The sequence below is a fragment of the Pelmatolapia mariae genome, linkage group LG14 (genome assembly GCF_036321145.2).
Source record: "Pelmatolapia mariae isolate MD_Pm_ZW linkage group LG14, Pm_UMD_F_2, whole genome shotgun sequence".
Classification (NCBI taxonomy): domain Eukaryota; kingdom Metazoa; phylum Chordata; class Actinopteri; order Cichliformes; family Cichlidae; genus Pelmatolapia; species Pelmatolapia mariae.
In genome coordinates, this window is record NC_086239.1 from 29548663 (window position 1) to 29564537 (window position 15875).

Sequence of the window (15875 nt, forward strand, 5' to 3'; positions counted from 1 at the left end):
TATTCAGGCCAATTACTACCTACACCACAGCCTACCTGAGTCTTGTTACTGACCATGTTCATCCCTTTATCACCGCAGTGCATCTAGCAGGATAGCACGTCATGTCACAAAAGCTCAAACTGGTTTCTTGAATGCAACAATGAGTTCTCAAAATGGCCTCCACAGTCACCAGATGTCAGTGGAAATGAGCACCTTTTGAATGTGGTGGAACCAGATTTGCATCATGGATGTGCAACTGACAAACCTGCAACAAGTGTGTGTCAGTGTCATGTCAGTATGGACCAAAATCACTGAGAAATGTTTTCAGTACTTTCTTCATTTAAGGGGAGTTTTTCTTCCAAACGTGTCCAGTGACATGTAGCAGTACATTATTAGTTTCAATGATATAAGTGGAGTTGAGGCACCTAAATACAACTGACTTTTTTTTTAAATATATGTTTCAAGCTTTTACTACTGCTACTATTCAGCAAAGTATTTTACAGTGTTGCATTAGTACTTTTTTGGCCAAGGACGTTAATATAGATAAAAGCTGGGCTTATTAAAAAGTGGTCTGCCAATATGAATATGAACATTTAACGCATTTGGGATCAACCCATATAATGCAGAGACAACAAAAATGTAAAAGGCCCCAAGGATCAACACACCCAGATGCAAAAAAAAAATAAATAAATCACTTCTTTTTTTTTGTATTTTTGCACCTTTTTGTAACCCTTCTGTCTCCTTGTGGTGCGATTTTGCAGCTTTTTATTGATTCTTTTATTGCGTCTAATGTTGGTCATTTTATTAATTTCAGGTGTTTTGTGGTCACTTTTGCATCTCTCTGTGGTTGTTAAATTCAATTTGAGCCTGTTTTTGGCCACCTTTTGCTTCTTTTTGATGTCATCTTCATCTCCCTGTGATTATTTTGCATGCCTTCTTTTCTTATTTTACTTGTTATGGTTTCTTTCTTGGTTAGACCGGGAGCTGCTAATCAGTATTTCCAAAAACAGTGTGAAGGACCGGTTTTCCTTCATTAGGTCTGCCTCCTGCTCTGTGCCTGAGTGGCAGCAGTGGGCTCTGGCCGTGACGTTAATCCGTGACGCAGGTTCGCCCTCCATCACTAGCCGAGCCCACAGACAGATAACACCACCTAGAAACCGAGCGAGAGCCCTCACGATCTGTGGAAATATGTAGTTACGCTACACATTTTAGCGCATTTCGACGACAAAGGAGTTTGGTGAGCTGGTGAGTCAAAATTTTTAATAAAAACAGTGCTGCTGCAGTCACTTTGCTTCTGCAGTTTGGAAATGTTAGCTAGCTAACCGAGAAGCTAACATTAGCCTAGCAAAGATGTCGGTGATGGCGGACGGTGCCCGTTATTTCCAACTGCGGCGATGGTATCTAACAAGTAAAACCACGATATTTACCTAGGTTTTATTAAACAATCATGTGAGTGAACCTAAATAATGACCCAGGTTGATACAGGCTCTTTACAGCGCCCGTTTATCTAAAAAGAAAAAGGTCGTGTTGGCAAATGGAAGGTGAAGCTGCTGAAGTGCGTTTTGTATTCGTCAGAAACCAAACAGTGAAAGTTGCCAGTAAAATGACCAACCCGGAATACACGAACAAGAAACGGACTTCATCCTTCATATTTAAACATTATTACTTCGCTGATAATTTAACATTTAACGGCCACTGTGAAATATTTGAATGTATTTGTATCAAGTGGTCGTTCTATATTTGAGAAACCTTGATGAGAATCTTTGCTAAAATCACTGCTAACTAGTATGCTAAAAGCAATGCTAATGTATTTTTCCCCCGTCTCTATCATAGCAGCTACATGGACAGTTACCATGGGTGGTCATGATGATGAAGATATGACATATGTTGTGAATAAACAGAAGCAAGACGAAGAGCTAAAGAACAAGCTGAATGACGGCAGCCACTGGTGCGACCAGGAGTCCACCGGCAACAATGCCAAGTGGGTCAAGGAAGGCCAAAACCAGCTGCGGAAAGTAGCGGAGAACCAGCAGGACCAAGACCACAACTGCAATATCAATCAGAATGGGAACAAGGAAGACTTCCCTCACCAGAACACCACTCAGGAAGATCAACAGGGTAACGAGGAGCAGACAAAGTCTCCCAAAATAGCAATGACCCCTGGTCTCAGTCAGGAGGAGTCAAAGAACATCCTTAATGAGCCGCTTCTCATTGACACCCTGGAGTCCACAGAAGAGAAAGATAAAGAGAGAGAAGAGGATGATAAAGAAAAAGAAAGTAAATTGGAAGACGATGAAGAAACATCAGGTGGCACCAGAGGAGAGAAACTGGCAGAAGAAGAGAGTAATGTGGAGTCTCAGAGAGTGGGGAGGAACGCTTGCCTGCTCTTTTCCAACATGAACGGGACACCAAGTGATGAAGAATCCAACTGGCCTGCTCTGTCTCAGGACAACACAGCTGACAGCTCTCCAAATGGCAACAGAGGTAAAAACTAAACAAAACACACAAGGTGTTTAGACAACTTTATATGTTGTAGCTTGTGCAGATATTAAAAAATCTGAAGAATGCATTCTGTTTATTAGCATCATACTGCAGCTAACCACAAAAGCCAAAACGGTCAAAATAGAAGCAACACAGGATGATTTGGCTGCTAAACATATCGGTAAAGAAGATAGACTCCTGGAAATAGTGAATTATCATCTCTCTATTTAAATTCCAGTTTGATTGTCAGATGCTATACTTTATTACTTAAAGAACTCATTACTTTTAGTTATTATTAGTTTTAGCCTTTCTTTTTTTTTTTTTTTTTTTTTTTTAAAAATACTGCAATATTAAGGGGGGTGTTTTTCTCAGGGGCAAAATTTAGAAAGCAGAACAGCTATTACATCTTCACCAAAGCTTCCAAAGGCTGGTTGTGTTGACCAAATCAAAAAAAGTAAAATGTTATTTTTACTTTGTTAATTAGATAATTAGTATGCATTTCCATGCATTTAGTTGAGATGAAGTTACCTATAGTAACCTTGGTCTCCTACTTCCCGCCCTTCAGAGTCTTTCTGGGATTCCAGCGCTTTTGAGACGGACACAGACCTGCCCTCAGGATGGATGAGGGTGCGAGATACATCGGGCACGTACTACTGGCACATTCCCACAGGCACCACCCAGTGGGAGCCTCCTTCACCCCTGGGTAAAGTTGGGGACTCCATGATGTCCTCCACGATGTCCCTGGAAACTACACCCTGCGAGGAGCCTGAGGTGAGGTCTAACCAGCATCCTAATTTGACAGAGGCACTGACAAGTCAAACTGTTGCTAATGGTAAGTCTTGTCACATTTTTCCAGGAATCTTGGGCTCAATTGTCCAGCACTGATGAAGGTGCTGGTGAAGGGGAACTGTGGAAGGTAAATCATGGCTAGAGTTTTATTCAGCGTACCTCTTTGAAGTCATCGCTTAGTTAGACAAATCTTTCAGTTTATGAATCTATAAGGTGGAAAGTAAGACAGATGTTCTGCGGTACTTTGACCTAGAACAAGGATAGTTGTATGTAGTACTCAACTAAATCAATGCCTAACTACATTTGCTAGGTGGGATGGTTACATCCCTGAAGAATGAAAGCTGTTGGTTAGCACATTTAATGTTATTCAGAATCTGCAAACAAACCTAGATAGTTCCTAGATTCAAGATAGTTTATTGTAATTTCGAATGGTATTTGCAGAAATACACAGGCTGAAACAAAATGTTGTTTCTCACCAGCCTCTACAGTGCAATAATCAATAAAAAAATAACAACACAGTATCTAACAATCAAGCAGCAGGTTGCCAAGACACTTGGTAAACTCAGGTGTAAACAATCACATTAGGTAGCAGCAGGCCTCTCACAGAGAGGGTGTGCAGTGTTATGCCACACATTTCAGCGACATTTAAAATAAGATCTGACTATTAAAGAATATGATTCATGGATTAAAAACACCCTAAATACAAACAGACATTAGAATGAATTATAACTTGATTTTTATTTTCTAAACTTTAAGACTAGCTCACTAGTTAAAAGTTTTTGCATTCTCCCATTTAAGACTAGTAAGTTAGTCACCCGGAACAACCCTAAGCCTTACAGTATTTTGGACAATATGACAGAATTTACATACCTTACATGCACATGTGCTCTGTGATAAAATGGCTCCATCTGCACATAAATGTTTGTCTTTAGGAGGAGGGAGAAGTTGCATCTGATCAAAGTCTGAAGGAGTTTGAAGGAGCAACTTTACGCTATGCATCTATCAACCTGAAGTATGTGGTGTTAAAACTTTGTAATTAGTAAGTGTTAATTTTGCAGATGTTTAACTTTATTTTCTGTCATTGTAGTTATAATTGCTCCCAGTCTGAGGATGAAGAGAAGCTTGCTCCACTCTGCACAGACTTAGAAACTAAGGTAAATCATCTGCTTAATTTGAGATTTTTTCAATATGTTCAGAGTAGTTGGGTCTCAGTTTTCATTTTAGAAATGCTGTCAAAGAAAACTGGCATTGGAATGGGTCTCAGAGATCTAGGACATATGAAATGTGTAGGGGCGTTGATTATTTATCTATTTATTTACCTACCTACCAAAGATTAATAGTTTTCTGCACATGAAAGAGTTTTTCTGTGTCCTAGTTTATACTAACATGCAGCACATTTGTACTGTCAGTGTTTCGCAGTGCGCTCTCTGGGCTGGGTTGAGATGTCTGAGGAGGACATGGCACCTGGCAAGAGTAGTGTCGCTGTCAACAACTGCATCAGGCAGCTCTCTTATCACAAACACAACCTTCATGACACCGCTGGGATCTGGGGAGAGGTAAGATGGTTGTAATGACACACGCACACAGATCTGTTCATGACATTTTATGTAATGCTCTTTTTAATAAGAACTTCTTTGAATGTGAAGGGCAGAAACATGTTTCATTTAGTGGTTGGTTCCAGCCATAATTCGTCTTTGATGATTTGATTGAAAATGATTGATAACGCTCCATTTCCATTTCTAAAATAGTGTTTTGAATTTAAGAGAAATACTTGAAGTACCGTGGGTAACAATAACATTTTGTAGAAATGTGTGCTTAGTCTGACTACTCAAACTGAAACGTGTGTTGTGACAGGGTAAAGACATGCTAATGGTCCTGGAGAATGACACCATGAAGTTGATCGACCCGCTGGGCCAGACTCTGCTTCATGCTCAGCCGATTGGCAGCATCCGTGTCTGGGGTGTCGGCAGAGACAACGGCAGGTCAGTGTCCACAGCACAAGGCCAAATTGAAAATGGCAGAACTATAAAATGTATTTAACTGCCTTCTTCAGTGAGTTTTGAAAACAAATGTAATGTCATTGGCTCTGCTGTTTTTTATGGTACTTAAAAAATTTAATTTTTAACTTTAAGCTCGTATAATTTTTTATTTTTAAATTGGACATGGATTTTTTTCTTCTTTCTATTAAAATGTAGCTCGCATTTGTAATTTGTTTGAGGTGCTCAGTGACAGCATGTTTCTAATGAGGCTATTTAAATTTAAAATTAAATATATCTCCAGGCTTTTTCCTAGGTTAAAATCTACCTTTGGAGGGCATGTAAAAGTGATTGGATTTTTTTTATTTATTTTTTTATTTTTGTTGTTGTTGCATTTCCCAATTTTTGAGTTACTTTGAATAGTGACAAGCACAATGTATTTTAAGCTTAAGTAAATTTAACACCACTTTATAAATGGAGGGGGGCAGATCATATCTTACATATCACAATCTTGATAACTCGATGGATGCCAAATGTTTAAATGGAGTGGAAATCCTACTCTGTTTAAGATTAACTGAAGTTAGCTGTGATGAATTCTTGCATTGAGTGAAATTTAGTTTAGTCGAGTTGCCTAATATTCTTCATAACTTCTGACTGAATAAGCTGCTTTGTTTTCCATATTTGAATTTTTTTTTTGCTGTTTTTGTGTTGAGTCCTTACTCAGTGATTTAAAATGATGTACTGCAGTTCTGAGGTCTGGCATGGTGGCTGTGTTAGTCTTTATTTTGCAGCATGCTGCTGCCCTCTGCTGGATTTTTAATAACATTGCCTCCTGTCTCTGATTTCTTAACAATTGTGTATTTCTTTCTTTTCTTTTCTTTCATGCTGCATTTTCAATCATGAGCAGGGAAAGGTATCCATTAATGATTACTATTCTAAAAACTGTATATAATTCTTGTTGTGTGCCATTTTGTTGTTATTTTCGTGTGTGTCTGTCTAGAGCAGGGCGATATGACCAAAAATATTTATCATGATATACATTTGAAAATTTGCGATAACGATATAACTGACGATATAATTGACACTAGACAAAATACTTTACAACTCCACAACCTTATTAGTGCAAAAAAAAAAAAAAACAAACCCCATCAATGTATTTTCACTTAAACAAGCAGCTGTTTTTTATGTGCATTAAAGTTGTATAAAAATTTAACAGTGCAAATGCAAATTCCTTGCTGACAGTTTAACCAAAAGGCATTTCCAGTGGAAATTGGTCGACATATCCTGAGCATAACCATGTATAATATCCACTAAAGTTAAAAAGAGGTTATACACACACAATACGGTAATATTATGTTGAAGCACAGTACGTATCACTCCGCGAGGCTCCTGCCTACGATAGCCGTAATGCTCCGACAATCCATCAAGCGGTGCAGCTTCGAAGCTTAGCAAAGTCGTACTAAAACATTTGACAGATTTTCGAGCGCTGTGTACCACATAAAATCGTTTCGAGGTCAGTAAACACAACCAGAATTTATACATAATCACACGGGATTATAAGGGGCACTGTCGATTTTCAGAAAAATCAAAGGATTGATTTTAAGTGTGCCTTATTTTCCAAAAAAATACGGTAATAACGACGGCCTGCAAGCATACTCTACAAAAATAGTGCTTTGTTGTGTATCTGACGGACGAAAGCTAAACCAGTTCCACACCACTGAAGTCGCAACATTTTTACAAACCAATTCTGATTCATCCGTTTCATTCAACGAGCCGCTTTCGCCCTTCCCATTCTCCGTCGCTGCCATGCTTTTTCTGCCATGTGCGTATGAAAACAAAGGCACTGCGCATGCGCGTTTTACCCATATTCTATCATGATATTTCATTTTCTTATTGTTGCCCAACATTATACCGGTATTACCGTGAACGGTATGATATGGCCCAGCCCTATGTCTGTCTGTGATTTATGTTCACGTAAGCTTGTATTTTTAAAACCGTATTTTTAAAAACTGCAGATTTAATAAGCCACTCGGTATGTGTATATAATCTTTCTCTTGCAGGGATTTTGCTTATGTCGCACGAGACAACCTGACCCAAGTTCTGAAGTGTCACGTTTTCCGCTGCGACTCGCCCGCCAAGAACATTGCCACCAGCTTACATGAGATGTGTTCAAAGGTTAGCCCTTATTAGATTTGTCATTATGAATTCAAAGAGTCTCAGCTGATATTGAGGTAGTGTTTTTTTTTTTTGTTTTTTTTTTAAATTAAAATTCACACAGTTTCTTTACCTGATTTAACTTCAGATAATGATGGAGAGAAAGGCCTCCAAGCCAGGGGTGAGCAGGCTCAACTCTGACCCCGGCAAGCCTGTGGTCATCCCTGTTGAAGGTAAAGCAAAGTTAGACTCTTTGAATGTCCTAATTTCTGAAAGCATAGGAACAAGTTGCATAATGTTTCCTCACTTCTTAACAGAGTTTCCAGCTCCAAAAAATGAACTCTTCCAGCGCTTCCATGTTTATTACCTGGGCAATCAGCCTGTGGCTAAACCCGTTGGTAAGAAAACGCCCTAAAGTGTGTAACTGCTGTGCTAAATACTTCTATTGTACTTTGTCATGCTGACAGTGTTTGTGATGTGCTGATCATATATTCTGTGTGTGTTCTTTTCAGGTATGGACATAGTCAATGAAGCACTAGAGACAGCAATGAATGGCAGAGATAAAAATGACTGGACTCCTGTCTCTGTGAATGTTGCACCAGCCACCCTCACAATACTTTCACGACAGGTATTGGAAAACAGTCTGAACATGACAGAACAGTATGGGGAATTAAAGTCAGTGACTGATTGTCATCTTCATTTATCCTTTTCTGAGTTGTCATCAGTATGTTTAAAATGTGCGATGAAGTCATCATCAGTGATAACCCCTACTTTTTACTTAGAATAATTTTGGGGCCTTAAGGTACACACACAAGAGATATTTGTAAGAAGAGTCCTTTTTGCTTTTGTCCACTTTTTAATTTTTTTTTAAAGTTTTGTGAGAAATAGCAGTGATTCTCATAGTCTGGACTCTGATATATATTACTTGCATTAACCATCCTAGAGGATAAACTTAAAGGTTTTTCTTTTGGAATTGCTTTGCAAATCAAATGATTTTTCTATGACTAGGATTTTGCGATTTACTTTAAAATTACCCTGAAATATTTAGATTGTAAGGAGAAACTGAACAGATGAAGCAAAGCCACATACCAAGTGTTATACTTTGTTTTCTGACCTATTTGTTTTCCTGAACTCATCTTGTATATTGCTGTTAGTTGAAAAGAACTTAAAAAGTACTTCATTTTCCTCGTGTGATGATCAGAGTTGTGTCTGAGGGTTAGGGTGGGCTGCAGAAGATTTCCACATTTCAAACAATTTTTTTTGACTGGACAACCTTTTTATTTTTTATTTTTTTTAAACTCTAGGATGAGGAGGTGCTGTCAGAGTGCAGGGTGCGTTTCCTGTCTTTCATGGGTGTGGGGAAGGACGTCCACACCTTTGCATTCATCATGGCGGAAGGTCCCCGCGAGTTCACCTGTCACATGTTTTGGTGTGAACCCAATGCGGCCAGTCTGAGTGAGGCGGTGCAGGCTGCCTGCATGGTGAGTCACATAAAACACTCACCATGAGTCACCATGATACTAAACTAGATAAGAGTTCCTGTTTGTCCTTAAGTGGAAAGATAATTTGGTACAGTTGTGGAATCCAGTGTTGAGTCTTGTCTTTGTCACCTTAGACATCCATGTTTGTGGTTTTGTTCTCTTTCAAGCTTCGCTACCAGAAATGTTTGGATGCACGTCCGCCCAGCCTCGCCTCCTGCCTGCCCACGCCTCCCGCCGACTCTGTGGCTCGCCGCGTCAAGAAAGGCGTGCAGAGTCTGCTCGGCAGCTTCAAGAGCTACAGGTCAGGATCTCAGTCCCCGTGAGCTCGAGTGCAGATGATACACTGTCCTTTAAACACAGGACCCATCACAACAGCCCCCGTTTCACTCTCACTTGTCCTTCTCTTCATCCTTCTGCCTTACGACTTGTCTCGTCACTTAGTCTACAGTGTGCAGAGTAGTTTGTGGGGAAAATGTGTGTCTGAAAAGATTGCATTTATTTATATTTTTTTTCGGCTTTTACTTTATACAAGAATTTTAAACTCTCATCTCCAAACAGATGAGCCCCTGGCATCAAATGTTGTCTTTGCCGGGACTCCTCCTGTGAGTCTTTAATATTTTTGTGTTTTAACAGAAACAATGCCATGAATGTTGAATATGGATGTATTATATTTTAAATGCAATGCTAGATTTTGCTTGAAAAAGAGGTTGATAAATTCCCTCACACATATGCTCTCGTCCCCTCGTACCCCTCAGTGCAATTATCATCTCCGGCACTCCTCCTTTTCTACTGTTTTAAGACCGTACTGTAAACCACTCGTGGTCGGTTGGTGTCAGTTCCCCAAACTGATTTTCTAAAACATCACAGCATCTCTCACCTTAGGTTGTAACAAAAGAGTTTTAGATGTCTCGGTGATGTGCCACGTAGTCATGTACCCCCCTCCCCGACTCAAACAATGTATTTTCAGTCTTCCAAAGAACTCTACGGTCATCTGTCACATAGTGAGCAAACACTGATTTGAGTGGAGTGTGTTTCTCATTCATTCTGCATGAACATTTGCAAGTTCAGTGCTAGTGTGCAATAATCAGATGTTCCAGTGCGGTTGCCATGCGATTATTTGTTCACTTTATTTTAGAGAGTCTGAAAAGATTTTGAGTGAGGCTAATGGAACAACAGAGCCATGTTTAAAATCATTATATTATGATAGATATAATAGTAATAAAAAAAATCTACAAACTCTGGGTTTTCTCAAAGACATTTACCACCAACAACTTCTGAATAGTACTGTAGAAACTCACCACAGGCTGCATGTTTTGATAGCTTAGAGTTTTTGCTGCTTGCAGCATTGTAGTGCTTAAGAGCCATCGGTGTATCCTGTAAATTCTTTCTGTGTTTCTGTATGGTAAAAGAGGAGGCTGGAGCTGATGTGTTGTTTCGTGTTACATAGGCATGTCACTCTAGGTAGTGTCAGTGTTTATCATAAGCTAGCAGTAGAAAGTTAGACTTCCTGTCAGGTTCTTCAACACTGAAAAGTTGAGAGCAAGTTGATGTCTGTATTTAGTTTGTCACAGGGAAACCTAGAGATGATCTCTAAGTGGTTTACATTTTTATTCTTTTCCTAGGCCAGACTTTAATGTGTGTGGGTACCTGGCCACTCCAGTTAATGTATTTTTTATCGTTTTCACACACTACAGTGTACACATTTAAGACGATTTTCACATTAGCTCGTTTAGATTTAGTTTTTATAAAGAACACACTACTAAGCCGAGTTGTATTTTATCTTTGTGTCTGTCAGTGAACAATACTGTATGTAGCACAATAGTAATAGTCATCTAATGTTAAAGATGCAGTTTGTGAGATGTTTTGGACACTAGGGGGCGTCTGTTTGACCATGTTGTCTAAAAAATCTGTTTCACATCAAATGCATCGCCACAAGTAAATGACAACACATAATAATGTAAAAGGAATCCAGAATTAAAATTGTGTCTGAAATGTCTTTAATTCATTAATATATAAAAGATAAATATATTTTATGGAACATTAAACCCCCTTAAATGCATTGGTGCAAAATAATGCACATCTTTTCTCTAAGATAAAGCCATTTTAAAAAATGATTTAAGCTAACGACTGACGTTATTAGTTTTCTGACTTAGTCTCTTAAATAATACTTTGATATAGTTAAAAGCTAAAATCAGAGGACCAGGACAGTGGTGCTTCAGACAAGTGTGACAGTGTCGTTTAAACAAGTTTTTTAACATCTGTTCATTTGTCTCCATCCAGTTGTGGAAGCAAAGCTCCACGCTGGCCTCTTCATTCGTTCAAACTCACAACACTAAAACTCTTACCAACTGCTTCTTTTATGTGCGTAAAAAATATAACACTACTGAAACTTAGACTACATTGACTCATATTACTGCCTTGTCACTCATGTGTCACTTGGAATTATTGTGCTTTTTCTCCTTCAACGATTGCTGTGTCCAGTCAATGGCAACACTAAAGCCAGATGAGTTAAAGAACATTAGCAGATTAATTTATTTCTGTTCATGTAAATTAGGTGTATAAAATGTATGTATATAAAAGTCACTGCACAATAAATGTGAACATATCATAACTGATTATCTTGTGGTCTTTTAATGTCATTTTTCTGGTTGTGTGAAGCCAAGTGTCTCTGGGGAAATTGGTTTCCAAAGGGCAGGACTAGATCCTATAGACTGAAAATGTCTCCTTGTGGTTGTAGAAGCATTGGATGTTTTTCTTTCTCTATCAGTGGCTTTATCTGCTATTGTTAGCTGGTCCATTAAAATGTAAAGAACCAAGTGCAAGCTGGGTGGCCCTTTTTTGAATATATAATAAAGCTGCTGACACTAGTGTTACCATATGTATTGACAGAGCAGTCACACAGTGTATTAGCAGATAAGATACAAAACACTAGACACCACCTTCTCCCTCCACCAGTCACCTGTTCAGTTGATATCAGCACTGCTGCCCCCACCTGGTGAGTTCAAAAGGATGGGTTGGGCTGGGTATTGTTTCCCTAAAAGATATCTTTGGAGATCAAAGGTACGCATAAAGTGGAACCTCAGCAGCAACCGCAGCCTGGTAATAATAGGCTCTGCTATCTCCACACAAATATCTGGGCTGCTCCGCCAGCGGGATCCTGCAGCAGTTTGGACGGATCAAGGCCCAGGCTGTAATCATTTCCTTTTGAAGAGCTAGACGGGGACTCTGTGCTATGTGACTGATTGACTGCTGTTTGTGGAGATTAAGCATATCAAAGTTTACAGGCATCCTCTGTCCTATTGCATCAGGTATTAAACGTGTCTGTAAAAACAAAAACGATGGCTGCTTTTATTGACTGAGAGACGGTATGGTCAGTGTGTATGTGGACTAGAACCATCTTTCTAAACTCTTGCTGCAGCAGATCCTGGCTTTATAAAGGTAATAGTTTTATACTGAATTTGTTAAATAAAATTTAATTAGTTACAGTCACAAAGAAACAATCAGCATTTCAGCAGTAGAACCATCTGCCTAGTGCTTGGGGACACTTTGTGATGGTGGGACCTCTGGGGGTACCTAATGTTGTCTAGAACCAGAATGTTGGAAACAGATCTTTTGGTTTGGGTTTCGACACTGCTTTGTCTTAAATTTTGATTGGCTCCAGTTTACAAAGGTCAACTTGAAACAAAATGTGCAAATGTATGGTCGCATCCCAAGGGGGAAACAAAGATAATTACCAGACAGAGCAGCAGTGGAATTACAGTTTATGTCTTTAACGTTTATTGTACTAGAAATAGAAATACTCAAGTCTACAGAGACTTTTGCTTCAGACCATGAAAAACAAACTTAAGCTTCTGTTTAAGCTCATCAGAAGTTGGGGAAATGGTGCATAATTAAGGTATTTAATTGAATTAAGGTTATTTTTGTGATCAATGCTAAATCTTTGAACAGTGTAGTTTGCATATGTGTATTATTTTTTTTTTTGTAAAATGTTTATGTTTACTAGCTGACAAACTTACTCTTAGCCTCTCACTGGATCTGACTGGGTTTGGTAAACTTGAAGGCCAGACTTTGGGGTTCATACTTTGAGTTTGAGCATTTTTGGGGGCATCTTGTCCTGCTGGGAGAGACTACTGCCATAGGGGAGTGCTGTTCCCAAAAAAATCCATGTCTTTTTATTTTAGTGGCAGACTTCCCCTTTAATTTTTTGATTTCTTGTGTTATACACAAATTCCTTCCTTTGATGTCTCACTATGGAACTGAGACACAGTTCAAGTCTGTTTTGAATCTCGCCATTTTAATTAAGTCGTCCCTTTGTTATTAAATGATAGGACACTGTTATGCCTTACATACTGTATGCCATAATTAGCTCATAATTTAATCTTAGGTTGTTTTTCTAATAGACACAAAATGACTTATTCTGCATCATATGTCAAATTTACTTCCACCAAACTAATTATTTTCCCTGCTTTACCTAAAAAAAAAAAAAAAAAAAAAAAAAAGGACAAAAAACACACACACACACACACACACACACACACACACACACACACACACACACACACACACACACACACACACACACACACACACACACACAGGCATACAATCTGAATATTATGCCACTGCTATATGGGGCTGTACATTGTGGTGGTGTTGTTTTGTATCATTTCAAATGGAGTGTTTATTTCAATAGAGGCCTACAGCTTTAAAAAAAATGTAAAGATTATCGCCCTTATAATGGCTGGATTTGTTGCTGGACTGCTGTGGTACGATGCCTTTGCAGCCGGGTGCATGTAATCCTTTCTTTGAGGGTTTAATTCTTATACAAAACACACACTGGTTGTGTAGCCTTGTAAAGCTTGGATTGTGAATGTGCAGCGGAGGCATGTTTACAGCCACCCATGCCCTCAATCCCTTTGTCTCCTCAGTATTCTGCTGCCATATGTGTCTGTGTATCTCCAATGCCAGATTTATGCATTCCCTATTTGCAGAGTGTCAATCACAATTTACATAGGTCGGCCCATGGAGAAACTAATCACAATTATAATTATTCCTATAGCCTAATTATGCTTGTGGCATTTGTTTAATGGAGATTTATTTTGAGTAATGAATGTGTAGTCTTGTGGAACATTGCTTTTCCTCTTGGTGTGGAGGAGAGGACTTGCGTCTCCTCTGCCGGGCTCCTCAATCTAATCACCAATCTCAGGCTAGATAAAAGGCGCTGGTGCAAGCTTCGTCTTCAACCTGGTATCAAGTTCTGAGAGAGATGATAGAAATCCCTGCAGGGCACAGCCTTTCCAACTCATTCATATTGCTAGAGTACACCTCTTTGTACAAAGATTCTCATATCCTTTGCAGCCCTTTCTTTTTATTTTTTATTTTTTAACCATGATTACCCATTGCGATCTCTGATGCTTTTTTTTTTTTGCCCTCTGCAGGGCTCTGTAGAGATCTGTGCTTCTTGGTAATCAGGGGTGACACTGCTGAGTACCGAGCCTTGGTCAAGGCTACAGCAAATCAAACATGGCCACAGGAGATGAGTAAAGGCACAGAGTTGGATCAACTACAAAGAACAAAGCCAAGGAGACGACAATCCTTTGATGCCACCACTGTAGGGACTGTTATAACAAACAGTTCCTGCTTGTACCTATAAAATCCATATAATATAAGATTAAAAAAAACCACAGAATGGCAGGTTGGGGAGAATAAATGACAGACAAAAAAGGTGCAACACACAAACAGTAGTGCAGCACTTTAATAGCCATTCATTTGGGGATTAAGCATCAAATCTCAAAATGTTCAGTAATTCATTCTCTACCAAATAACACAGTGATTGCTTTGCCAGTGGGAGCAGCCAGGCGCCCATTGGTGTCTGGATAATCGTTTTTCCAGTGGTCCCACAGCGATTCCAGCAGCTCAGCGGTCGCTCAGTAACAGTTCACTACACAGCAATCTAACAGGAACCACTGCCTTTACTGGCTGTGCAGCACATGTTGCATGACAATGTTAACCTGGACTAAGCCAACGAGTAGGGCTCAAAATGTACCTTGTTTCTGAGATTGACAAATGTCACCTTCAAAGCCTACATGAGTAAAAGTAGATGTTTTTGCTCCTGAACACGAGACAGAGTCAGAATAAACAGTTTAAGCAATAAGGTCAAAATTATGGACGATCATAAACAAAAAGTCTGAGAGCTAACAAATGACTGATATCGATGTATTAATCTGAGTCTGGTTGTCACTTAACAGACAACTAAGTATATAAATATAAAATAACTTCATTATATATTTCAGTAAGATTCTGCTGCAGTTTCTAAGTTGTACACAGACACTAAAAATGTCTAACGTAATACTGGTTGCTAGTTAAAAACCCAGCAGGAAACATGTCTATGTAAAAGCCCAGACTATCAGATTAATATGATTTTTAAATGGGAAATGTAACTTTTGATTTAAGACTTAAGAGGAACTTTTTGATGCTGGAAATACTGGAACGTGAGTTTATTACACTCTTGAGATCTAAAGAGTTGAAGCTATATAGTTTAGCAACCCCATTTCTTTTTGACATACAGATCTTTGTTTAGTTTTATATCTGTCATGCGATTTTTCATAAGCAAATATTTGGCTGATCTTTCCATCGGTTTCTTCATTTGCAAGGACTACATACATGAAATTGCCTTTAAATCTTTCACCAAGATCTCACTGACAAATCATTTCATTCCAAGACAAATATACTTTTCTGGCACACCTTGGTCCATCCAATCTGTCATATCTATTAAAATATGTCAAACTTCATAAAAGAGTAATTGCCATGAAGAATGGTGACTGTCACACTGGAAATGAACGGTCTTTATATTTGGTGCACTAACATGTCGGTGGAATCTGTAATGATCTGTAACAGCAACCAATTCATATTCATATTGTCTATGATTGGGGTTCCTCAGGCTGTGACGCCCATTGATCGAAGATAGTGGAAAATGACATGTCTCATTATACATAAGGATGAAACATCCCTGATG

At 38.9% G+C, this 15875-nt stretch overlaps 1 protein-coding gene across 2 annotated transcripts; it reads left to right on the top strand.

Moving 5' to 3' along the window:
• Positions 1–1073: 1073 nt before the first annotated feature.
• On the top strand, positions 1074–11475 carry apbb1 (amyloid beta (A4) precursor protein-binding, family B, member 1 (Fe65)). Of its 2 annotated transcripts, none has more exons than XM_063492839.1 (14): positions 1074–1224; positions 1813–2463; positions 3026–3231; positions 3317–3376; positions 4182–4261; positions 4337–4403; positions 4659–4805; positions 5104–5231; positions 7286–7400; positions 7528–7612; positions 7697–7777; positions 7892–8007; positions 8684–8860; positions 9028–11475. In XM_063492839.1, exons 2-14 carry the CDS (start codon positions 1833–1835, stop codon positions 9181–9183), a joined length of 2049 nt encoding a protein of 682 aa, XP_063348909.1. In that variant the 5' UTR covers positions 1074–1224; positions 1813–1832; the 3' UTR covers positions 9184–11475. The 2 variants fall into 2 exon arrangements, with proteins under 2 accessions (XP_063348909.1, XP_063348910.1); XM_063492840.1 differs by having other exon boundaries at positions 1816–2463.
• Positions 11476–15875: the final 4400 nt, after the last annotated feature.